Consider the following 27,533-nt stretch of genomic DNA (forward strand, 5'->3'; position numbering starts at 1 on the left):
GGGATCTTTGTTATTGGACTTTAGGGAAGAATTTTTTTTTTTTAAAGGGATAATTGTGGCATAAGTACCCAATGTTTGGGTTTTGTACGTGGCATAGACCCAATGTTTATTTTTAGTGGCAAAAGTATCCAAAGTTAGTAAAACTGTAATCCCGTCAGTCTCCTCCGTTAGACTCCGTTAGGCAGACACGTGTCACATTTTTATTGGTCCAAATTATAATTATTTTTAAACATTGGGTACTTATGCCGCGTACAAAACCCAAACATTGGGTACTTATGCCGCATCACGAAACGGAACCTAACGGAGGAGGCTGACGGAATTACAGTTTTACTGACTTTGGGTATTTTTGCCACTAAAAATAAACATTAGGTTTATGCCGCGTACAAAACCCAAACATTGGGTACTTATGCCACAATTATCACTTTTTTAAATAAAAAATTTGGACTTTATGTTTGAAGTTGAAGATTGATTTGCCCAATTTGACAATGGTAAGATGGTTCCGATAAAAAACAAGAGATGAGTACAATAGGGTTGCATGTGAACTTATAATATAGGGATTATTTGTAATAGGATTGAAGCTCGGACTTTTAAAAGAAGTATGAAAAAATATCAATGTAAACTTGAGTGAACTAGTTATTAGTTGTGCTTCGTTATGTTTACCGTGAAATGCACACTATTTTGGGCTTGAGTTACAGTTAGGCAAAGTATTTTATGCTGTGCTTGGCTTTTATGTTGTGGGTTTTCAATTAAATTTGGTGCAAGGTCAGAAGAGAGAAGAAACCAGAAAGATGATGATGGTGCACAGCGATGTTTTTTTTGTGTTGAGCCCTTTATCGAAGGAATAGCTGGAGAAACTAATGTGAGTGAAATTTGTGATAATGTTGATTTTTTTTTAAAATTATGTTTTATTGAGTTTGTTATGTAACTTTGTTGAACTAAATGTATGAAACTTGTACCATGATGCTGATGTATAAGAATGTGGCAGGATTATGTGCACTTCTCTGATTTATGACTGTATTATACGTTGTTTAGATCGAGGAGATGTTAATCGAATTGGTCAACATGCTTTTGTTCCCTTTATTCAATTAGAAAAAATATATTTATGTTTCCCAAGTTATTATTTGAACTGTGAACTATGTTGTTTGAATCTGTTACAGAGGTCCATTGATAGCTCTACAAAGTAGAGTTATTTTACCACTTTTTATATGCTAATTGTTGCTTAGTTCTTGAGTTTTTAATTAACTCATTAAGTTTTTATGTAATTTTTAATTTATTAGTCTTATTGTTGTTTTCTAGATTTTTATATGTTTTATAGATATTTCATTATAATATGTTGTAGTTTAATTATTTGAAATTTGTGTTGATAGATTTTAAGTTAAAAAAATGTGATTTTATTGAACTTAATTCCCAAAGTAAATTAAATTTCAATTAGTATTTTCTTGGACTTAATTTGAGTTATTTTATAATTGAAAATATTTGATTCTAATTTATTATTTACTTATTTTGTAGGGAGTAAGTTGTATTTTTTAGCTTTGAAAAGAGAAGAAGGGAAAGAAAGAGTGGCAAATTTGAAAGAAAATAACATGAAAAGTGGTATTTGTCAACATATGCCCAGGCCCATATGCCAGGCCCAATCCGCCCATCCTCTTCATCAGCCGTACGGACAAGCAAGCTTATACTCTCAGCCTTCATGCACCTCAACCGAATCCTTCATCAGCCAGCAGCTACTCCAAAGGCCATGCTTCCCAACGCCAGCTGTCACACCATCAGCCTTCACGTGTTTCCTCAGCATCAGCTCCATCAAAGCCATCAACAGCCGTGTATCTCCATACACTTCACATAGCATCACGCCTACCCTTTTGCCTCCAAGCAAATCACTTCAGCAATTTGGGCCCAGGCCCAATCTCCTAGCCGAATGATGCATCTCCAATGCCACCTTTCCAGCACACGGGCCTTAGCATGTCTTCACCAAAGCCTCAATTCTCTCCAACGCCAGCTTCACAAAGGCACCACAGCAAGCCCAATTTGCCTCTCAGCCCAATCAGGCCCAACACCATCCCATGCCTAAACCAGCTGCCAAATAGCCACAAAAATGCCAAAAATCATGTTTTTCATTCCCAATATTTTTCACTCAAATATCAATTCACTTTTCCCTATTTTTCTTATCTAAATAAACATTCCTAATTTATTTTTTTACCCTAGTTTTTCACCAATCTTTTACCCAACCAAACATTTCATTTTTCCAATACTCTTACACTTACTCTATTTATACTTACTCTATTTATCCTACCACTTCCCAACACAATTAAATTAATCAATTTATTTATTTTAATTTGATTAATTTAATATCCATATTTTGCTTATAAATAGAGTCTTGTAAGACCATTTGGGGAGCTCTTCTTCTTCATCTTTTCAACATCTTCTACACATATTTTTCTCTCTTCTTTTCACTATTTTCTCTCTACCATTTTCATCTTTTGAAGAGCATGTCAAGTATGTTATTTTGTAATTTTTATCTAGTTATGAGCTTCTAATCTTTTTCAAAGGTTATTAAGATGATGATGAAGCAAAATGTAACTAGATAGTATTTTTTGTTGTATGTTGATTTCCCATTTGTACAACATTGTTTATGGATTTTTCTATCAAAGATATGCATTTTTCATCTATTATTGATTGTTAAAGCATATTACACTTAGTTCTTCATTATGCAAAAATATGATATTATTTGATTAAATGTTTTTCATTAAATTGTTCACATCTAATTCTTAGAGCATAAGTATCATATTTTGCCTAAACATAATCTCTTTGATTTTTTGTAGTTTCATTAGGTTGTAACACAACTAATGCTTAGAAATTATATCTTATATAAGTGAAGAAAAATCCTACCTTTTTGAAAGAGTAACTTGTGCTTGAATAGAAAATATATTTTAAAAAAAATATATAGTGTGATTTATTTCAACTATATCAAAACTTGGGAATCAATATACTTATAAATACTATTGAACTTGCATTTTGTGGATTCTAAAATCTTAATAATCTTATTTTATATATCTCATTTGAACACCATTTTTCTATTTAATCTTAAATCTTTTTATTACTTGTCTTTTATTTTTCTAAAACAAAATCTCATCAAATATTTGGAACTAGGTTAGAATATTCTTGCTTTGTTTGAAATAGTTTATTTTGATGTTAGTCAACTCCCATGGGTTTGACTTCGTACTTACATGAACATTATATTCCGAAACGATTCGTGCACTTGCGAGTTTAAATATTAAAACACCCTCTTTTGGGACCAACATCCATAGAATGCTCTGGTCGTTGTCTCGTATCTATTGTTGTTGACCACATATTTCTATGTATTAAAGATTCAGGTTTGTGCTTTTACTTGGACTTTGTACTCGGATTAAGTCATCTAAATATTTGTAAATTTTTAATGTAAGCATGCTGATAAAAGAAATGACACGCCTTTATTGGTAGCTTGGAATATTAACTTGAAGACACACACACCCACTCTAGGTAGATATGTCAAAATTGATCACTATGGGAGCAACTTATGGTAGTGGTTAAGTTTTATTATAAATTGAGTAAATACCATTTTTCCATTTCTGCATCTTGCTTTTGAAAATTACATGTTACCCGAGCAACGACCTTTGATACATTACTAAAGCTAACTTGTAATGCAATGTAGTTGGCGTTTGTACATTTAAGAGTACAATCTCGTTTATTTTTCTTTACTTGGTATGTCATTGAAAAAAAATTGCTCTAGATTTCTAAAGTGGACGTTGGAATGAGACTGTTGATATTTTCTTTGCTGCTTAAGTGCATCATTTTAATGGCAAGAGTGCAGAAAGTTGAGATTGTTAATTTTTATGGTTTAGAACTTTAGGTCTTGTTTGGAGTTTTGTCTGAATTTTATGGTTTGGTATTTCATTGAGATTTGGTGAAGTGAGTTTGGACTTTGTTGTGCAAAGTATTACAGAATTGATACAAAAGAAACTCTAAATTGAATTCAAGCAATAAACCTTAAGAATGCAATTAGAAATTTAATCAATCAAGTAAAGAACAATCATGAGAAAAATGAATATGAAAGTGACTTTATTGATCACAATCCAATCTCGGTTACAACTCACTTTCTTTCTCAAGATGAGTTTCAGATTAGAAAGAGTTTTTCTGGAGAGAGAATTGAAAAAAAATAAAAATCGATGCCTAAGCTATAGAGTAGCTGAGCTATTATACTGGTTTTTAGAAATGGACAACACACCATTTTCAGTAGTGTTTTACAAGTGTTTTAACTACCAGCTTAAAATAGAAAAGCTTAGGAATTAGAGGCTTTAGTTATGTGGACCAACTAATCAACAAATCACCACCTTGGCTACATAACTAAGCAAAGATTAGTAGTCTGTTACAAGTTTTGGGACGATGTTGTTTTTGCGTTATGCCATTATTTTAACTTCCATTTTTACTACTTGATAGATCAAAACAAGGAATTTGAGAACGGCAAACAATTCTTTACACTATTGTATTGGTAGTGTTGTGCAAAGCCAATACAACACAGGACCAAAACTCAGATAAAAAACATTTGAACAATAATAATAACCATGACAAGATTTAACGAGGTTCAGTCCTTGTGCAATGACTTACTTCCTCGGGGAGCAACACATTTCTTTATTCCTTTGTTTCAAAGTTACAAACTCTACAAGCTACTCCCTTGAATACACGACCTCTCTAGCTTGTTCTGTTTCTCTCTCTCGCTCTCTAAAGTGAATTACAAAGGTTACTATTTTAAATGAAGGGAATAACTAACTTAACTCACAACCAGTAAGCTAGTCACTAAATGACATATGGGAGAAATATAAGGATGGACAGTTGTGGAGAGAGATGAATATTGGCAAGAGAAATAGAAGATGAAAGAAAGACAAGAAAATATGTTTAAAAAAGTTAATAGGGTGACTGTAACAATTAATTTTCTCCCTTCTTCTAATAATAATCATTTAGGACTATCAGTCCATAACAGATAAGTGACAGTAGCAAAAGTCACAAAAGTGGGTACAACTCCCTTTAGCCATGTGACGATAGGGTCACCAGGGCTTAACTGATAAGTGATTCTTTCATAAGTTTGATCAGGATAGGTGCATGGTGATTGGTCACCAACATAACCTTCCTCCCGACTCTAGAGTCGTAACTATGGACAGCGTCCCCTAGCCATGTGACAAACAGTCACCGGGGCCATATGCCCTGGCTATGAACATCTGGTCTTAGACCAGGCAAGCGCTTATAAGTTCTTCGATTTTAGGGTCGGTCCAGCATTAACGCCATAGAGCCATTCAATGCATGTTCATCGACTTTAGGGTCGGTCCTGCATTATTGCCATAGGGCCATTCAATGCATGTTCATCGACTTTAGGGTCGGCCCCTGACTAATCAGTGTCATTAACAAGTAATCAACATTCACTAGCATTTAATATGCAATCCATGTCCACATATATCAACCAACATGCTTCAATAAAAAACCATGCATGTCATATACATATACAGGGTGCAACTGTATCCATACACTGTTTTCTTACCTCTGGTTCGAGTGAATGTTATTATAAGAACGACCCCTGAGAACGATCAATCTTTTAATTCCTTGACGGTCACCTGGTCATAACCAAAATATAGGATTCATCAATAAAAATGATAACAGAGGGTTCCCAAACCAAAACCTAGCCTCGAGACATCAAACACTACTCAACCGGGTACTAGGTTCGACCCCGAGGTCTAAGGCTTGAATCCCCAAGCTAAAAACTCCATTCTGGCCAAAATTTCCCTAAGGGTCGCGGCCCTCCCCAGCTGCGCCACGGCGCACCCCTCTAACAGAGGCAGCCCTCTCTGCCAGATGCCAAGAGCCGCGGCGCACCACAACCATGCCACGACGCTTAACCCAAACCAGCCAAAAAGGACAGCACACACCAGCAAACTTTCCCCTGCATTTTCCCTTGGTACCAAGCCTTCAAACCAGCTCCAAAACTCAATTTAACCTCTAAACATCACCCATAACTCACCCTCATCAAAACCCAAACTACACATCAATCAAAACCTCCACAAATCCAAACTATCATCAAGAAATCATAGGCTGAAAAAACTAAAGGAAAACAAAGTATAAACCAGAAACTCATGGCTGAACTCACCTTAAATTCGTGATTGAACCTCCTTCAATGGCTGAACCAAGACCACAAACCCAGCCCCTTGATTTCCTAGCTTGAAACCCCACTTTGAGCTCAAAAACTCCAAAGGAAGGATGGAGGAGAATGATGTACGGGAAGGAGAAAGATAACCCTGTTTTACTCTGTTTTATTCTATATGCTTCTATAGCCAACTAAAGGGTTATATAAATCCATCCAAATGACCTAAATTCCCCTAGGTCACTTAAGGCTTCTAAAATCATTCCAAGGGTAAAATTGGTACTTTCCACTTATCCCGTTAATCATAATTAATGCTTCCCAATTCCCGCTAATCCCAATAATCTCAAACTCCAATAATTCATACCCCGTTACCCTATTATTCCCGGTAACGCTCTAATCATTAAAAACACCCCGAGACTCACCCCGAGCTTAAACCTGTCATGACCGAACCGATAAATCATATTTAAAGATCGTCTCATGTCGAAATACTCGAACCAATCCACATCATAATGTGGCCTCACAATATATCATTGACATGCAAACAAATATACAATTATACCCTCAACGGGCCAAATTACCAACACACCCCTGTAAACAAATGTGGACTCACATGCATGCATTTAACATCATATTATAATATAATTCTCATGAACATGCATAAATTCATTGAATGACATAATTAAACAGTTATGGCCCTCCCGGCCTACTAATCCAGCCATTAAACCATATTAGGGAATCCGGGGCATTACAACAGCCCACTAGATTGAATTAGAAATGGTAGCATTTTTCCCCATCTGCTCATTTTATTCTCAAACTCCTTGTTGGAGACCACAGTGATATCAGAGTCATAAGCTTTTATAAGATAGCTTGTCAATGATATCTCTAACAACACCCAATGTGTCCCAAAAAAATTAATCGGGGTAAACACATCATCAATGTCTTTCCAACTCCTTTTGAAATTGCTATCATCACCTACCAAGTAATCAAGCACTTCTTTTGGCCAAATGTAGCTTGATTTGATTTTCCTCTTATTGAATTGTTCCCAATGTGGTTCGAAGAACTGCTGGAACATAGAATCCACGATGGTGAATCTTTCGGAGTAAGTCTTCTTGTAAATGTACGCTCGTTCTTTCATCAACCCTAAAGCTGCATCAATGTGCTGCATGCCAAATATTATAAGTATATATACATCACATTCAAATTATATATATTTAAAAAAAAAATTATTTCAGTAGTCTTGCCAGTCCGTCCAGCCATGTACGTGGTGTAAGTAGCTGAATAAACCATTTCACTGTGCACAAATCAGCCAAGAGAGAAATAGGCTTATCATTCTTTTTTAAACCAATTACCCATTTCTTAAAATGTCTCATTTGATTTTCATCATATGGCTGTAAGGGATTAATTTCACAAGGATCAGTTACAATTGTCTTTGCTTTCTTTTTCTTCCTAGTTGGATCAGTAAACTTGGCACCAAAAATCCTTTTCGTTGGAACCCTCATTCTCTTGAATTCCACCCCAGCCATATCTTCAGGAGATACCACCTTACAGTTAGGGCTATCTTCTCCAACAACGTGCTCCATAATAAATGTACGGTGTTGTGAAGCAAGATGCTCATCTGATACTGAATCCTCAGAATCACTACCTTTACGTTGCGAGAGCACCAATTCAATTAGATAATCCAACTTCTCCTCCATTCTTTGTTGGTTACTTTTCAAAGTGTCAATATCAGCTAACAACTTTTCATGGTGGGTGTTAATTGGAGTTGGTATCTCTTTCTGGTCTTGCTCGTGACGATGCCCATCTGCTACATCGGGCTTTGTGGGAGGTTCCTCACGTTCTTCCTTTTCAAACTCCAATTCCACATCATTGTCTACAAAGCTAATAACACGACCCATGAGTAGTTCATCTGGTCCTTGAATAATAGAGTCATGAAATTCTTTCTCTTCGGGTCTTGGATTGAGCGTGGCCTTCACAAGATTCTGCAACAAAATAATAAATTAATAAGGTATAAACATTACTTATAAATCACAAACTCAAATAAAATCTTAACGACTTACACTTTTTTTCTTAAATACACCTTCAATATCTTTCTCTTTCAGCATTTTATGCGCTGACCAGCTAAGCATTCTTGGAAAGGCAAGGGGTTGTTGATCAGCAAATGCAGCGAACTTTGTGAAAATTTCATAGGCCCAATATTGCAGAGCAATGGCATAACCATAAATTGTGTACAGAGGTTCTGGTCTTTTTCTCTTTTGCTCAACATTCTTCAAGTATTTATTCCTTAGCCTTTCCATATCTTTTGTCAAGCCGAATAATGTCTTCTCGTACGATAATCTCCCCCAAGGATAGTTGAAGAAGTCATCTTCATTTTCCACCATGGAAAGGACATCAATAAAGCATTTCTTCTTTGGTTCACTAGGTAAGAAAAGAGAGTCTACCAAAAAACATAGACCTAATTTCCATACATCTTCTTTCACATCGCACCTTTTGAATCCATCTTCCAACTCTTCAGAAGACAAACATTCTTTATTGTTCAAGTATGTCTGGAGAAGTCTTTTACTCTTGGTCATTTCTTTATACTTTTCTTGATCCGGAGAAATTCCATAATTCAATCCAGTGATCAAACCAAATTCACTAATTCCAAACCTTGTATTCTGATCACAAATATTAAAATCCAAGCAGTATTCGTTCTTTCCTCTACCAACAACTCTCCTAAGCAGTAACTGGTGAATAATAACTCCAGAATATTGTAGAGGCGGAGCTAAGAAGAATTGCTTGAATGGTGACTGTTTCGCTCGTTCCAATAAGTCAAATGTCGCAAACTTCGTTATTATTGTACTCATAATACTCCCTCCCCTATACGCAGCCTTTGCTGGATAATGCCTTTCAGTAGGAAGCATGAGGAGTGACATCTGAAAAGGTAAATTAAATAAGCGCTTAATAAATAACTCAGATATATCACACTTTCTTCACATACGGTTCACACTAAAATCACACATGGTTCACACCATATCTACACCTTGTTCAGACATAGTTCACCCCAAATTCACACATATTGTTCACTTATTCACATATGATTCACGTATGGTTCACACATTATACACACTTTGTATGGTTCACACATTATTCACACATGGTTCACACATAGCTCACCCAAATTCACACCAACCTCACACATAATTCACACCAAATTCAGACATAGTTCACACTAAATTCACCTCTGTTCACACAAAATTCTAACAAAGTTAGTATTTAACAAATATATACACATAATAATCCATAAACCATCCCACTGTTGGTCTTGCTTGAGCTAAGATATTTCTCAATCAAAAACCCAAAACCTAAAAAAATATTACTTACATTCTGCAGAAATGAAATGATATTTCAAATGAGTTTTTCTATATCATTAAAAGATACTAGTTTTTCAATTAAATTCACATATAAACATTAAAAGATCATAAATTGTTGTGAAGTACACACTCCATAAGGATTCAATTAAAAACAATGGAGATAAATATGGTACCTATCCCTTAGCTACTTTGAGCATGTATGGCATTTGATAATACTCATTCATATATTTGATAACAAACTAGTGCATTTGAGTTACAAGTTCCTTCCACAATTGATTTTCACTTATATATCATATATAATATGCTAATAAATTTATTCCAATAAACAAAAAGAGATATATACGCACTAGAAATTGAGGCCGTGCAATTTTATAATAGGGTTAGTTAGTGTAGTTTTCCTTTTATAATTCACACATTATTCACCATAAGTTCAGAACATGGTTCACACACCATTCACACCAAATTCACACATGGTTCACACATCATTCTCACATTGTTCACCATAATTTCGAAACATGGTTCGCACATCGTTCACACACTATTCACACCAAATTCACACTGAAATCACACATCGTTCATACATCATTCACCATAAATTCAGAACATCGTTCACACACTATTCACACTAAAATCACACACGGTTCACACCAACTTCACTTTATACATGGTTCACACTAAATTCACACCACAATCACACATGGTTCACACCAATTTCACACATTGTTCACACTGAAATTACACATGGTTCACAACAACTTTGATAACTCTACAAAATAGAGTTATTTTACCACATTTTATGTACTAATTGTTGCTTAATTCTTGAGTGTTTAATTGATTTATTAAGTTTTTAAGTAATTTTGAATTTATTAGTCTTATTTTGATTTTATATAATTTTGTGTGTTTTTATAGTTATTTTGTTGTAAAATGTTGTAGTTAATTATTTGAATTATTGTTGTTTAATTTGAGGTAAAGATGTATTGCATTGTTGAAATTAAATGTTAAATATAAGTTAAGTTATAATTAATATTTTCAAAAAATTTAAATTGATTTATTTTATAGTTGAAAATATTTTATTATAATTTAGTTTATGTATATTTTGTAGGGAAGTTATTGCAATTTTGGCTTTGAAAAGTAAGGAAAAGAATGAAGAAAAGTGATATTTTTGAAATAAAATTCAGCAGGCCCAAAGCCCACCTGCCCAGGCCCAAAATGGGCCCATCTCCTCCCAGGCGTTACCTTGCTTTGCCTCCTTCCCAGTGCAAGCCAAATTCTTCCTCTTCAATATGCATCATGCCACCTCCAGCAAGTGCTCTCCTGCCGCCACCTGTCTCCAACACCACATAGCCTCCTGCTAAAGCCTCACGCCTGCCTTCCTCTCCTGCTTCCTTCCCAGCGCCAGCCACCTTCGGCCCAGCCAGGCCCAACCAAGCACAAAAGCATGCCTGCTACAAAGCAGCTGCCATTTTCCCATTTTTTGAGCCCAACAAAGGCCTACTTTTGTACCTTTGTCCCTTTGTCTAAAAATACCACATTTTTACCACACTTTCTACATATTTTACCCCAAAACATCATTATTACACCCTATAATTTATCCCTATTTGCCATTTTATAATTAATTATATTAATTTAATCAATTTAATTATTTTAAATTGATTATTTTAATTCCCATTTTTTGGCTATAGATAAGGGAGTTTGGTGTCCATTTTGAGGGGGAGGTTACTATACCATAATTTCTACACATTCAAAACCTCTCAATTCTCTTCATCTTTTTCTTATTTTTGGTTATTTTCTATGTATTTTTAGAGGAAAATTTGGGGGTGTTTCCTCCAAATTTTCCTATTTATGTTTGTAATTTTTAGTTTGTATTTGTTATTCTAGTTATGAGTTTCTAATCTTTTTAAGATTATTAAGGTGATGATGAAACAATTTGTAACTAGATAGTGTTTATTTTGTATGTTGATTTCTCATTTTGTGCAACAAAGTTTATGGAGTTTTCTTCTTCAAATATCTTCTTTCATCTTAAATATCATGTATTTTGGATTGTTAGCACATATTTACACTTTGTTCTTCGTTAGTGCAAAAACATAATATTCTTTGTGTAAGATGTGTCATTAAATTGTACACATCCATGCTTAGAACAAAAATATTATATTTTGCCTTATAAATAATGTTCATTGATTTATTTGTTATTTCATTAGATTAATTTACACTAAATGCTTTGAAATTATAATTTTGAAAAGTGAAGAAAAATCCTATCTTTTTAGAAGTAATTTGTGCTTAAAATTATAAATCTATTTAGAAAATGATAGTTTGATTTATTTTAACTATCACTAAAACTTGGGAATCAATATACTTATAAATATTATTGAACTTATATTTTGTGGATTCTAATCATTAATAATCTTATTTTACCATCTTGATTTCTTCTATTAATTTAGTTATATATATTGTCTTTAATTTCTTTATTATTATCTTTTATTTTATTTTTATTATACAAAAATCCCATCAATCTTTGGAACTAGGTTAGAATTTATTAATTTTGGTTTAAAATAGTTTTATTTTCGATTTTAGACAACTCCTTTGGGTTCGATCTCGTGCTTACACGAACACTATATTCCATATACGATTCGTACGCTTGCGAGTTATAAATATTTAAAACATACCCGTTTTGGGTCCATCAAACTTCACTTCACACATGATTCACACTAAATTCACTCATTATTTCCCAATTAAAACATGCCTCAAGTAGTTAGCAATTTAACCAAAGTCCAAACCTTACATTCTTCTAACATGTTTCCAACCACAACCATCAAATCTCAAAGCATCAATATGACAAATTCAAAATAAACAAAGGAGTCATAAATAATATAACAACAAGGGATCCCAACAACATGTAGAGTCCAAGAACTTTACTTAGCTAATTGTTTAGTAGTATTATAGTATGTTTAGTGTTATCATTGTTACTTTGGATTTTTGGTTCAGACCGGGAGTTATTTGGACACTCATAGTAGTACTTATAGATTTTCTAAGTTTAACCTATAGTTTAAGAATATTAAGTATAACCTAAGGTTTGATTAATGTGTCTGATATTAAGGATTATATTATTATATTATAAGGTTTAGACATCAACCAATAGGATTTTAAGCACATGTTTTGAATGGTAATTAAGGATTAAGTATTTTTGAGGATTAAATTAAATAAGGGTAAAAGTTTGAATGTATAGGGTCAGTCAGCAGCTTTGAGCACGTTGAGGGCTTAGTCAAGGCTGTTTAATCCATTCAAACTTAGCTAAAAATGTGTAAATTCGTGTTTAAATATTCTGCGTATGCCGATATATCGCAGCTATAGGGGGCGATATGTCGCAGCACGTAGATACGGAAAACACGAATCGATGCACGGTCGCCTCGGGAACAAAGGTCCAGGCGATATATCGCCTATAGGGGGCGATATATCGCCTCCACCAGCATGAATTCAAATACATTTGAATTCTTTTCCCTTCAGCCATTCAAACTCCTTCAACAGTCCAGCATCTTCTGAACGAGTCTTCAGCCTCTGCTGAACGATTATTCAAATGATTTTCACCTAAAAAGCCATTATTTTTATTCAAGTAAAATCAAGATATTTTCATTCCCAAACTCTATAAATAGGACCTAGTACCCAGCCATTATTCACCATTTGCTCTAAGTTCAGAGGCTGCTAGTGTTAAGTGAGTGAGAGAGTGTAAACACTTGGTTTGGGGAAAAACTATAAGCTTAAACATCATAAGCTTATCAAACACTTGGGAAGTAAGTGAGTGCTATAGTATTTCGGTGGATGTTAGATTGATCTTGCAATCTTTGAGGTAAACCCAAAACTATAGTTCTTTTCTGTATTTTTATGTTATTTCCTTTCTCAAAACCTTCTACTCAGTCCCCTAACCTTATTCTTATTTTGGTTAGGGAATCCAAGCTTTTAAGCATATAAGTTGGTAAGTATGTTTTCTATGGTTTAGTCTTCCTATTCTCTTTCATTTCATCTCCTTTCTTTAGACTCACCCTTGTTCATTGTGGTTTTAGGAGTGTTCCAAAAGTCCTAACTCAGTCCATTTTATCCCGGTAACTTTGGTAAGGAAAAAAGGCTAGAATTAATATGTTATGTGCTTATGTTATCTATATGTTTATGTTATTAAAAGTGTTATGATATGTATATGTGTATGTAGGCTTGGGCATATGACCCATATGACTAACAAGACCCCAAATGGGTTATGGGCATATGACCTACTTAGCTAGTAGGACCCCATTAACCCCATGGGCATATGCTTGTTTAGTCTATGGGACCCCAAGTAATAATGGCCATTATAATAAGTGTATGTTATATGTATTATGTTAAGTCTTTATGTTTTCTTATGAAATTGTGTATATGACTATGTGTTAGGTTTTTCCTTGCTGGGCATTAGGCTCACTCCTTTCTGTTTATGTGCAGGAAAATAAGCTTAGAGGCGGTAAGATTCGTGATGCTTGGGAGGATGTGTATCGATGATGAATGGAGTCAAGGGGCCGAGCGTTATCGATTCGAGGATGTAGTCTCCTTTTATGTTTTTTTATGGTTTTACATGTATTTTCCGCATTATTATGTAATGTCTTTTATTTTAAATCTTATTTTGTTTTAAAGACAATGGGATCCCAAAATCCTTCTTAGTATTCGTTTTTTTTGTAAATAACTCTTATTTTCAAGTTACTCAATAAATTATGGTATTTTCGTAAAATGTAAGTTTTTATGTATAGTTTCGATAATGGTCCAATTAGTCTAGATTAGTGGGTCATTACACAACAATACCTTCGGCTAGGGTATCGGGCTTGCAAGGGGAGTGTGGGGTCTTAGGTGTTGTAAACCTTGGGCTCCGGCGACGTGGGCTGATGATATGGCTGTGAATCACGGTGAGGCAGCAATGTGGGTTCGTGGGTTCGGGAGCAAGCGGAGGGGATGGGGGTTGTGGTAGATTTGAGAGAGAGAGAGAAGGAAGAGTGTAAAAGGTGCTGAAAACGAAATGGGTAAGAAAAAAAGGTGGCTGTGGAGATGACGACGCAACTGGGAGGACATGCATCGGTGTGGGACGAGGTGGGTGCTGGCCGGAGACGACAACACCACCGCAGCTTCGACGGGAAGATAGTTGGGTTTGGGAGGGAGGGTTTTCAACGGGAAGGGGATGAGAAGAGTAAGAAATAGAGTTGTTTCTACATATTGATTTAACAAAGGGGTAATTTTGTCTTAAAGAGTCAAAAATGTGAAAAACTTTAACTAAGGGTTAGAGTTATAAATATAGGGCTGATTAGAGTCAATTAGTGTAGTTACCCTAGTAAAATTACCAGAAGTCAGCCAATTCTCTCAAAACCTTATGAAGCTAGCTTTGAAAGAGACTTTTCTCAAGGATGATCCAATGCCAACACTAGAAAAACTACCGAATTTGAGAGTCCTTTGCTTTTATTATGGTAGCTTTGTTGGGGATGAGATGGTTTGCTCAAAAGGAGGTTTCCCTCGACTAGAATCTCTTCATTTTGAATCTCTTCATAGTGGAAATGCTGGCTTGAAAGAGTGGAAGGTGGAAAAAGAGGTCTTGTCTAGTCTTCGCTTTTTAGTGATTGATTATTGTAGAAGATTGAGTGGAGTTTCGGATGGATTAAGATACATTACAACGCTTAAGGAAATGAAGATTCAAACTATGCCTAGGGAATTCAAAAAAAGGTTGGAGAAAGGCGGAGATGATTTCTACAAAGTCCAACACGTGCCATCTCGAATATTTTTCAACTGCAATTATGTAGGTACGTACATATATAGGGGAATTCTCTTATAGGGCTTCACTTTAAGCCCTACTGGTAGGGCTTTCAGTGTTCTCGACTTGTGAATAGTTTTCGGCGCGATTTTTTTTTTATGACCATGTATATTATAGGGATATTTGTGGCATAAGTGCCCAATGTTTGGGTTTTGTACGCGACATAGACCCAATGTTTATTTTTAGTGGCAAAAGTTCCCAAAGTCAGTAAAACTGTAATTCCGTCAGCCTCCTCCGTTAGGTTCCGTTTCGTGATGACTGGACCAACACGTGTCACTTCGTGATTGGTCCAACTCAATAATATATTAGGGATATTTGCGGCATAAGTACCCAATGTTTGGGTTTTGTACGCCGCATAAGTACCCAATGTTTAAAAATAATTATGATTTGGACCAATAAAAACGTGACACGTGTCTGCCTAACGGAGGAGACTGACGGATTGAAACCAACAACTCATTCTAACATTTGGATTAAATTAACATGTTATGCTGCAGTTTATTCGTGCCAAAAAAGTTGTTAGTAATGCATCTATGTGGGATACTGTGAAACTATTACCAAGTGATGTTGTTCCATAGTCATATGTAGTCGTGTCAACACAGCTCCACAGTGCAAATCATTCATTCATCTCCATTTGAGCTTTGAGGTAGAGGTGGAATGTGATATAACAGGTGTTGACTATGTTTGTAGCCAACGACGTGAGAATGTCAATAACGACAAACCTTCAAGAGAATTTAAACGACACAGACAGTTTAATCCAGAAAAGTAAATAACACACAAGATTTTATAGTGGTTCAGCCCCGTTCAGTCGATAATAGCCTAATCCACTTAGAGATTTTATTACTTTATCTACACTCAAGATCAGATAAGCCAGTGTCAACTGAGTTTCTTCAGTGTAAATTTTCAGGAATACAAAAAAGGGGTTCTCTCTCAAGGAAAACGCACTTTCTCTCTCTAGAACTCAGACCAAATCTCAAATTGCCAAAAGTCCTTTTTCTGATTCCATTAACCCTCTATTTATAGGCTTGGGACCAGAAACTGATATCCCCTTAGGATCGGGATATTTTATTACTCATATTATATTTATTACATTTAAATTACAAAAAACATTCAAAATGTAACAAAACCCCCAATTTGTGGGAAGAATGAGAGATTCCCGCGCGTGCCGAGACTGGTTCTTGTTGAAGCTGTTTCTGAGAATCTTGACTTAGTCCTCCTCTATCTGGTCGACCCATATCTCCTACTGACCACTCATGCAAGTGCTGGTCGGACACATGCATGCTGATAGGACATGCACTCCTCTTCTCTAACATGGCACTCTCCTCTAGCATGACATGTCTCTCGTCTAACATGGCACTCTCCTCTAGCATGCCATTTCTCTCTTTGGACAACCATGCACTTGCTGGACATATGCATAAGGACCAGACCTTTTGGACTCTCCTCGGACCAAATTCTTGGGGTCTCCTCGGACCACACCCTTGGGGTCTCCTCGGACCAAGGTCCGACTACACCTCTTGGGGCTCCTCCTCGGACCGAGGTCCGATCACACCCTTTGGGTGCTCCTCGGACCAAGGTCCGACCACACCTTGGCTCTCCTCGGACCAAGGTCCGACCACACCTTGGGCTTTCTTCGGACCAAAATTCGACCGGGCACACCCTATCCCAAGTACTCTCCTCGGGTGCACTTGTGCACTTGGCTTGGACATGACACCTCTCAAGCAGTCAAAACTCTTCATCAGTCTACCGGGTCACTTTATGACAACTCTGAGGAATCAATGTATTTATTGACTATTTAATGTGTCTTTTACGGACCATGTATTGCCATTTGTCACATCTATTGCCACGTCATCAATCTCCATTTTTGGGGATAACAACAGGCAGTGAAATAAAATGATGGAATATAATACAATTCGGTGTTGTTTTCAGCATAACTCATTACACGCTTATCTACTAGAGACTGAAACTTATGAACTCTGAAATGGACTAGACCGTCTAAGCGCCGAATAAAAAATCTGAAGTTCCAAAGATCATAGGTACATAAATTCACTATTAGTCTTTCATTGAAGATTGAGTTTTTGGTAGCTAACAAAGTAGTACCAATGCTTGTCTCAGGAGAACAGTGGAAAGTGTAAATGGTCCCAGGTTCAGCAGGGAAAAGTGTGAGGTGAAGTTGGTTGGATCCCCATTGACACATGAAAGATTTGAGCCCCTGCAGTTACTGCTAGTGGAGCCATTGTTGCCATTCTATCTCAACACTTCCAACGCCTTGATGCCATAGGAATCTGACTAGCCTTTTGAGTGTTGTATATTCAACTGCGAAATCTGAATAGCATGGTAATGATCTGAACTATGCATTGCATGCCTGCCTTTGAGACTCATATTATTGCTTCTTTTTCTAATTTACATATTTTAAACTATTATATGCTTTATTGGCAATTTGAAGGAACCACCGAAAGGTAGCTAGCTAGAGAAGAAAGAAACAGTGGTGAAAAAGTTTAGAAGGGCATCCCCCTCGTGCCACAAATCATCATCTTGATAGTAGTCTCAGCATTCCTATCTACTAGACAGACGAAACCAACTCTTAACACAGAGTGAGAAACGATCATGTACAAAACCAACTCTTAACACAGAGTGAGAAAAGATCATATACATATAGACTGAGGAGGATCACTTCTGATCTCTACTTCTAAAACAAATGATAACATTAGGTACTGTTTCCTTAGTGTTCGAAGATTCTATGCAGATACCACTTGTTCTCTTCTGTTGTCGATCATTATTATTGTTATGAAACCACCAAGACATATATTTATATAAAATTAAATTAGAATAGCGACGCGCAAAACAAAATCAACACAAATAGATAAAACATAAACAACACAACTAGTTTACAAAATACCCTCTTCAATTAAACTTGTTTGCAAGCTATACATCCAATGAAAGAGAACTTTTTTATAACACTTTTTAATAAATAATGCCATACATTTTTGGACTTCGTTTATTTAAAAAGAGCTACGAAGGAGGGTGGAACTATGGCATACATATATATATGTAGAGGTTTATAAATAAATTTCTATGTTCTGAGCTTATTTGAAGCTTTTTATGGAACACTTTGGACTAAGTGGACGATGCATGGTGATGTAGCCTAATTAGTTATATAGTAGCTAGCATTGTTGAGAAAGAAAAAAGATAGTAGTTATTAGCTAGAGAAACTTTGCCAAAAGGCTCAAATATAGATCATATATATTACTTACATATATTATGGCTATCTAACTAATTTTCTTCTCCCCAAAGGAATATTCCATTTTCTTTTGCTTTTCCATCCAAAACTCTGTTAGTAACCATTAGTTACTATTAGTAACCGTTAACAATTTTTCTACAATTTAGTAAAAAAATCATTTATTTATTTATTTAAAGAAAAAATTTATATATTTATGTTTCTCCTTAAATCTTTTCACATACATTTGGTCGCCCCCGACCATGTGGAATGGAATGATTAATTAGCTACTCCCACTAACCACGAACAATTTAAAATAATAATTTAAAAAAGCAAATCATAAATTAATTGCTTCATAAAATTTTAAAGCCATGTGCACCAGCATTTAAATTAAATATGCCTAATTATTTATTTATTTGTTATCATTACTTTCACATGTTTATAGATATGGAACGTCAAAAATTGGTGATGTTGTGCCAAATTTGTCGAAAAATATAACATGATTTATATTTGAAACATTATTAATTAATTACTTTTATATTTATTTTTATGTCAATTTTAATATTTTATAAAATTACTTTTAGTATGACATTAAATGTAAAAGAATATTTTTTATATAATTAGAATTTTAGATAATAAAATAAAATTAAAAATTATTACTTTTTTATATTTTCAAAAAATATTAAAAAATCATATTTGCATCAATTTTTACAATTGTGACAATACTTATACTTCCCATTAAAGATGGTCTTAGTACTTCTTAATCAAATCTTCTTGTCATTCCTAGTAGAGCTGTAAATATAAGCCGAACTTACTAGTATGGCACGAACCTGGGAGGCATGAGCACGACACAGCACGAAAAAATATGGGCTTGGGTCAGGCACAGCACGAATTGAAAATTTGGTCCAACACGGCACGACACGACATGGGCCTGAGCACGTCACGACACGACAAGCCCGAAGGCACGACACGAAAGCACGAACAAACTAATCCGAAAGTACGACACGATAAAAAGCCCCATATTTTGACATTAATAATGATAATAATTTTTTATTTGTCAATTATCTATAAATTAAAATGATAATAAAATTCTATTATTTTTCTCATTGTTTATATTTTTATAATTATATTAATTTATTTTAAAATTTGTGAGTTAATTTTTTTAGCATTTATTAGTAGGTATTCAAATTCTAATAATTTTGTATAAAATGTTGTTGGAAAGTACATAAAAATATCTAAAACTATAATTTAAACAAAAAAAATGTATTTGGATTGGTGGTGAGTCTATTGATCCTCAAAGAGGAAGTAGAGGGTTTAATTCCTCATCCTTACATTTTTTGGCAATAATAAAATGAGTTTAAAAGTGAGCCCAAATAAGAAAAGTGGGCCGGCCCGACACGACACGACACGATATGGACCGAACCTAATTATTTGGAGGTACGAAAATGTAGGCCGAGCCGGACTGGCCACATTTACAGCTCTAATTTACTAAGTTGCCTACGTAAAGAAGTTGGAAAGCCCTATATGTACGATTGTTTAGTATTGGATTGGTAACAACAAATAGGTGTGTGGAAAAGATTCCATCATCTAAATCAAATTTGTGAGTTATATGGAGTACTTTTCAATAAGAATAATAAGAATAATGATACGTGCATTTCAAATATACACTCAAACATTACACACAACTGTCACACCATTTAGTAATATTTTGATGTATATTTTTTAGGTGCAAATATCATTACTCTAATATAATAATAATAATAATAATGTTGATTTACATATCAAATAGAACAGCAACACACAAAACCAAATCAACACAACAAATATCAATTAATACAACACAACCAAGTTTTACATGCATGCAAAGTTCATCAAAAATTGGCACACGTACTACCAGACTTCACTACACTATCTCAACAACAAGTTTATCATTTCCTCTGCACATAAACTTGATCACAAGCTATATATCTCCAATGAAAGAGTAATTTTTTATCAAACATATATTTTTAATAACCAACATTTCCAAGTCAGGGTGAATCAATTTAAAAACATTAAACATTAAGAAAACACAAAGCTACTTTTGAAAAGCAAAGGAGAATTACATCCTATACTTCTCCACCAAATTAAGGACCACCAGTCATTAATTTGAACAAACCAAAACAAATGATCACTTCAATTCCAGTTTAATTAATTTGCTTTAAAATAATTTAAAGTCATTTAGTGGAAAAACTTTACAGATCAGTGGTATTAGGGAAAGAAGAAGATGAAAGCTCAAATACACTTAAAATAATTATAGACTTTTATTTTGTTTAGTAAAAGCAATGTAGGGTGGTTTAGGTACTCAACTCAGTGCCATTTTTAAAATAATAATCAAAAAAGCAAATGACAAATTGCTTTAAAACCATGATCAGGCCTTAAAATTTGAAACAGATAGAGTTGAAATAAATACACTTACTGAAAAAGAAGAAGATATGGCAGAGGCTGAACTTTTTTCTCTGGCTAAAAGTGTTGGGAAGCTTATACAATCTGAATTTCAATTCTTGTCTGGAGTCGAAGACCAAGTCAACAAAGCAAAGTTGAAGCTGGAGATTATGAGTGCTTCCTTGGAAGATGCAGATGCTCATGTAAGAAGTGGGAACAAGACAGTTCGCATTTGGGTTTCCAAACTCAGAGAAGAATCTTATGACTTGGAGGACGTTATTGAAACTTATGTCTTGAAAGTGGTTTCTAATAATGCGAGCGGTGGAGGTATCAAAGTTGTGCTGAAAGGATATCATCTCCATACAATTTATTAGACTATGGTGTCCCACATGGAATATGTGTAAGAATATTGAACTATTAATAAGAACATGTGTAACTCCACTAATCACCAATTGGTTTTTAGATGGAGCCTCATGATTCTTGTCATGCTATCAAGAGCCAATTCCCTAGCGGGCATTCGATCCACACCGATCCAAAAGAGTGAGTCAAGCCGCACGAGATCCGCATAGTGCGAAAAGACACTTGAGATCCAAAAAAATAAGCGAGCTGACAAAATGGGCCACTTGTGATAAGGTGATTCAAGATTGGTGAGCGAAAAATCGCCACCATCTTGAGGGGGGATATTAGACTATGGTGTCCCACATGGAATATGTGTAAGAATATTGAACTATTAATAAGAACATGTGTAACTCCACTAATCACCAATTGGTTTTTAGATGTAGCCTCATGATTCTTGTCACAATTGGAAAAAGGATAGAGGAGATCGTATCCAACATTCATGATTGGACTTCAGAGTTACAAAGCTGTGGAGTTCTACAAAGATCACTAGACCAGGCAGCTGAAACTAGTTCAAAACGCGCCGAGGAGCAAAGAGAGTTGAGGCGAACTCATTCTCATGTGGTGGACAACGATGTAGTTGGATTCGACAGAGACATCAAAGAATTGGTAGCTGTTTTGACAGAAAAAGAGGATAAGCATGGGGTGATCTCTGTATGTGGGATGGGTGGTCTGGGGAAGACCACCCTTGCCAGAAAGGTTTATCACCATCCTCAAGTCAGGGACTACTTCGATTGTTTTGCCTGGGCCTCGATAACCCAACAATGTGTGGTACGTGAAATATGGGAAGGAATTTTGTTTGGTTTGATTTCTCCTAATACCAAGGAGAAAAGAGAAGAAATCAGAAGCATGAGTGATAGTGAAATGTCCAAGGAGCTTTACGAACTTCAGAAAGAGAAGAAATGTTTGGTGCTTCTTGATGACATTTGGACCACTTCAACCTGGGATTCTCTGAAAGATGCCTTCCCTGAAGAAGAAACTAAAAGCAAGATTTTACTCACAACTCGGAAAACGGGAGTAGCTCTGCATGTGGATCCACGTTGTTTCATCCATGAACTTCACTATCTCAATGAGAATGAAAGCTGGAAGCTATTTCAGAACAAAGTTAGAGCGTATCCAACAGGTGATAAATTTTACTCTTAATTTATTATATTAATCTTTTTTAAATAATATTTCAAATTTGATGAGTTTATCATATGCGATATTTGGATTAATTCAAATTATGGATATATTATTTATTACAATATAGTAAGATAGTCTTTAATCACAATAGTTGACAGATTATAAATATCCAAAAGTATCAACTTTAACAATAATAATAATAAAACTCCCCAATAACTATTACTATAATTATATCTGTATTTATTTCTTATTTATATATATAATGTATAATTTCTTAAGGTGGGACTTAAAAAAACATATAACTAATTAAATTTTAGATATTATTTTTATTTATAATTAGCCCAAATTGGACCAATTTTTGTATATAATAAAGTAGATGTTATTTTTATACAGAGGTTTTACTGTATATAGATGTAAATGGGATAAGGCGGAGCCAGGAATGACTCCCCCACCCGGTCTCGAGGTCGAGGTCAAGGTCCCATTTAATGAAAAAATATTTTTTATTTTCTAAAAATTGAAAAAATAAATTATACTTGTAAATATAATTGTAGGATGAACTCTTGTAACTTAGTTCTGAGTCCCTGCAGTGCCATAGAATAGAAAACTAGACGAGAAATTATATCAGCTTAATCAAAGCAATTAATCAAATAAATCATGAACATAAAACTAGAATGCAAAGGAGAAAGAACACAAGTAATTATACTGGTTCAGCCAAGTTTTCTTGGCCTACATCCAGTTTAGAAACACTATCTTGATCCTTCTTATTGCCACCAAAGATGAGTACAAATACACAGTTGAGCAGCTCTGTGCAAATTCCCAATAAACCCCCCAACTTTCTCGAAGTACTCTCACTTTTCTCTCATAGACAATCCCTCTCTAAAGTATGTAAAATTCATGTTGTTTTGTAAAATAGAAGAAAGTTCAGTATTTATAGGCAATTTGCCTTGATGAAGTTGCCGACTCATCAGAAACCTTTGTTATGACACTTGGGTTTCTAGATTTATTAGCGAGCATAAGTCGTTCCAAGATTTGGAGAAACCAAAAAACCCAACAATAATAATAACAAAAAGTAAAATTATACAATTAGGAAATATATTTGTAGGAAATTTTTTTGGTGCACCTCTCGAAATGAGGCGCACCGGATCACCCTCTCGTGTTTTTCAGTCCGTGAATAGTTTTTAGCACAATTTTTATTATGACGGTACACATTGCAATTATTTAGAGTATCCTGCAAATTTTTGAATTTTTTTTTAATAAAAAGTCATGCTAAAAACAAGGTTCAAAGAAGTTGGTTCGTGCGTGACTATTTATTTTATGTGCGCGTGGAAAACAATTTGTTTGAACCTTATTTTCAGCACTGTAAATCAATCAGAATTTTCTGACAAATTTGCAAGATGCTATAAAATAATTATAATATACACAGTCACAAAAACAAATTGCTTTGAAAACGATTCACCAACCAAAAACATGAAAGAGGTGCACCGTAGAAGTGTCTTATATTTTTAATAATATTTATATTAAAAAAATAAATTCAAATAAAATTTTACTATAAACGGGATAGGTTTGGGATGGGAACATGTCCCCCTCGTGCCCCGTTGGCGAGGGGTGGATACGGTTAAATTAACATCCCTACCTTTATACATGTTCCAAATGATTACTATTTCAATTTAAATGTTTTTGTATATTTTTTTAATGCATATTGTCAGACTCAACAAATAAGGAAAGAATGGAAGTGCTAGGGAGAGAGATGGTTGGGCACTGCTCTGGTTTGCCATTAGCCATCATCATGCTCAGTGGGCTTCTATCTGAAAAACAAACAGTTAAAGAGTGGGAGGACATGAAAGGAAATGTGATGAAATATATAGCTGAAAGCAATAGAAAAGATGATGACTCGCTAAAAAATGGTTTATGGGTGTTAGGTTTGAGTTACGACGAGCTTCCATTTTACATAAAACCTTGTTTTCTATACTTGGCTCATTATCCTGAAGACGCCACCATACGAGTAAAAGAAGTATGTCGCATGCTGGTTGCAGAAGGCTTTATAGCACCAAGTGAAATGAATTCAACAAAAGCTATTGAGGATGTGGCATATGATTGCTTAAATGAGTTTGTGAAGAGGAGCATGATTCAGGTAGAAAATTGGGGTTCGACTGGAAGAATAAAAACATTTCGCATTCATGATCTCATGCGAGAATTTTGCTTGTCCAAAGGTCGAGATGATTTATTTATACAGTTTGTTGATTTGAGGAATAAGGCGGAAGAGGCACTAAAATCTGTATCTGACATCATAAGGAGAGTTGCCGTTTATACTACATATGATGATTTTCATTCTATCAATTTTTTTCATAAAGCAAATAAGTCTCTCAGGTGTCTTGTTGTAGATATGAGAAAGGAGAGAATCATTGAACCAATGCTTGAACGAGTGTCCAGTTTTCTCATGCTCAGAGTTTTAAATTTAAGTTTATATATGGGTCCCAACGACCGTGAATTGCCTAAAGAAATTGGGCAACTTATTCACCTAAGATGGTTTAAAATTAGGTGTGGCTTTTTTATGACGATCCCATCTTCTATTGGCAATTTGAGACGGCTACAGACTTTCAAGTTAGATGCTGAAGTTGTGAGTATTTGGAGAGTGGAGTGGAAAATTCCAAAGGTATTGTGGAAGTGGGAACAACTGAGGCATTTATGCTTGCCCAATCCTTATGGCCTAGCATCTAGTAAATGGTCGAGGTCTAGTAAATGGTTGAGGTTACCTAATCCTCGAAATTTACAAACATTGGAAGGTGTTCAAACCAAGTACCTCGCTATGGATGATTTTCTGATGTTGATAAATCTCAAGAAATTAAAGATTTATGTGGATAAAGATTTGGGAAGAATTTACCACGATCCCGAAAATAACAATTTCACTTGTCTTGAGAGTTTACAAGTGGTTAGTAACGAGCGCTTCATAATAGAAATTGTTCCTATTATATTAAGCTACCCTCGAATTTACAAGCTCAAAATAATGCATGTGCGGTTAGTAAAATTACCAGAAGTCAGCCAATTTTCTCCAAACCTTATGAAGCTAGCTTTGAAAGAGACTTTTCTTGAGGATGATCCAATGCCAACACTGGAAAAGCTACCGAATTTGAGAGTCCTTTACTTTTATTATGGTAGCTTTACTGGGGATAAGATGGTTTGCTCAAAAGGAGGTTTTCCTCGACTAGAATCTCTTCATTTTGAATCTCTTCATAGTGGAAATGTTGGCCTGAAAGAGTGGAAGGTGGAAAAAGGGGCCTTGTCTAGTCTTCGCTTTTTGGTGATTGATTATTGCAGAAGATTGAGTGGAGTTTCGGATGGATTAAAATACATTACTACGCTTAAGGAAATGAAGATTCAAACTATGCCTAGAGAATTCAAAAAAAGGTTGGAGAAAGGCGGAGATGATTTCTACAAAGTCCAACACGTCCCATCTCGAATATTTTTCAACTGCAATTATGCAGGTACGTACGTATATATAAGGAAATTCTCCTATAGGGGCTTCACTTTAAGCCTTACCGGTAGGGCTCTCATTGTTCTCGACCTGTGAATATTTTTTAGCGCGATTTTTTTTATGACTATGTATATTGTAGTTATTTAGAGTATCCTGTAAATTTTCAAAAAAATTCGAATAGTTTACAGTACAAAAAACTAAGTTCAAACATGTTGTTACACGCATGACTAATTTTTTTTATGCTCGTGAAAATCAACGTGTTTGAACTTAGTTTTCGGTACTATAAACTATTCAGTATTTTCTGAAAATTGACAGAATGCTCTAAATAGTTACATATGCACGGTCATAAAAAAAAAATCGCGCTGAAAACTGTTCATGGGTCGAGAACATTAAAAGCTCCACCGATAGAGCTTAAAGTGAATTCCCTAGGAATTGTCTCATATATATACATATTTTTTTATACTAATTTTGTTTATATGTATATACATGTGCATTAATTAATTACTCTACCCATTTTCTCTGGTATTCCTATTAATGCAGCTTGGTGAGAAGAGTTTTGAGCTATACCATAAGCTCAGCATTTGGATCATGAGTTTGCCAGTAGCTCGAAGAGGATCTCTACTTCACTTAAACAATGATGAAATTGTGCGTGTGTGTGTTTTAATTATTATGTGTCGATTTTCTCGTGGCAAAACTAATTGTTGAATAATGTTTGGATTGTGTGTTTGTGTGTTTTAATTCTGCGTGGCTTTTTTCAGTTTTAATGTTTGCTTCTACTTTGGATTGAAGTCACAACTGCAAACTTGAAGCATGTGATGATTTTAATTAGTTTTTTTTTAATATGTAATTTTACTTTTTATAAGTAAATGCATATATTTGGGGAGACTGATCATCTGTCCAGTTTGTGTATCTTATTTTCTGTCCATCAAATAATAATAGGACACATATCCACTAACTCACTCCAATGTAAACTTTGTTTTTATGGTAACAAATAAAAATCAAGTAAATCATTTCAAGAAAACCCAATAAGTACACCAATGAAATAAAAAAAATAAAAAAAACCTAATACTGTTTATATAATTCATTTTTTGTGTGTGGCTTTGAATATATATAATTAAAAATAATTTATTTAGAAAGAAAAACAAATTCTTATAAAATCATTAAAATTTATTTATATACTTGTGCTCAAAAAATAATCCTTAATTTTTTTTTCTACATTTTAAAATAATGATTTAGTATGGAAAACTTGACCCCTTATGCATCTTAACAGAGTAATTTTTTTACATGACAAAGTTAAAAATCCAAGGAGCCTTCCTGGAATAATGATATAGACCACCGGTGAATAATTCAAGGAGTCTTCCCAGAGAAAAGTCGTAATTTGAATAGGTCAACCAGTGAAATGACAACTTGATTGCTTTATGATCACAACTGTGAATGCATCATGGCTAATAAGTTGATAAGAAGATAAGTATTCCACTATATTGATGAGACCTCTTCTTCAGTGCACAATCTTTGGGATAAAATCAGATTCTGGGTTGCTACTTGGGTGTATAAAACGAAAGAATTTGAGGATGTGTCCTTTTTGGATC

The 27,533-nt window shown here is 34.8% G+C and overlaps 2 protein-coding genes and 1 long non-coding RNA gene across 4 annotated transcripts; all 3 read left to right on the plus strand.

The window, feature by feature from the left end:
- Window positions 1-15,763: 15,763 nt before the first annotated feature.
- On the plus strand, window positions 15,764-17,748 carry LOC133790376 (uncharacterized). Of its 2 annotated transcripts, none has more exons than XR_009874003.1 (3): window positions 15,764-15,990; window positions 17,197-17,352; window positions 17,432-17,748. It is a non-coding gene; the product is annotated as an uncharacterized LOC133790376 (long non-coding RNA). The 2 variants fall into 2 exon arrangements; XR_009874004.1 differs by having other exon boundaries at window positions 17,435-17,748.
- Window positions 17,749-21,004: 3,256 nt separating this feature from the next.
- On the plus strand, window positions 21,005-22,493 carry LOC133789715 (putative disease resistance protein At1g50180). The gene is made up of 2 exons (XM_062227482.1): window positions 21,005-21,281; window positions 21,772-22,493. The coding sequence occupies exons 1-2, from the start codon at window positions 21,005-21,007 to the stop codon at window positions 22,491-22,493; spliced, it is 999 nt and encodes a 332-aa protein (XP_062083466.1).
- Window positions 22,494-24,171: 1,678 nt separating this feature from the next.
- LOC133789366 (probable disease resistance RPP8-like protein 2) lies at window positions 24,172-26,856 on the plus strand. The gene is made up of 2 exons (XM_062227218.1): window positions 24,172-25,954; window positions 26,485-26,856. Exons 1-2 carry the CDS (start codon window positions 24,199-24,201, stop codon window positions 26,490-26,492), a joined length of 1,764 nt encoding a protein of 587 aa, XP_062083202.1. The 5' UTR covers window positions 24,172-24,198; the 3' UTR covers window positions 26,493-26,856.
- The last annotated feature ends 677 nt before the right edge of the window (window positions 26,857-27,533 follow it).

Source organism: Humulus lupulus, chromosome 7 (assembly GCF_963169125.1).
Source record: "Humulus lupulus chromosome 7, drHumLupu1.1, whole genome shotgun sequence".
NCBI classification, from domain to species: Eukaryota; Viridiplantae; Streptophyta; class Magnoliopsida; order Rosales; family Cannabaceae; genus Humulus; species Humulus lupulus.

Excerpts from the sequence above, each read along its gene's own strand:
- LOC133789366 (XM_062227218.1), top strand. The coding sequence starts at position 24,199 with ATGGAAGTGCTAGGGAGAGAGATGGTTGGGCACTGCTCTGGTTTGCCA.
- LOC133789715 (XM_062227482.1), top strand. The coding sequence starts at position 21,005 with ATGGCAGAGGCTGAACTTTTTTCTCTGGCTAAAAGTGTTGGGAAGCTT. Across the intron at positions 21,282-21,771 it reads TAATAATGCGAGCGGTGGAG|AGGAGATCGTATCCAACATT; the intron begins GTATCAAAGTTG and ends GAAAAAGGATAG.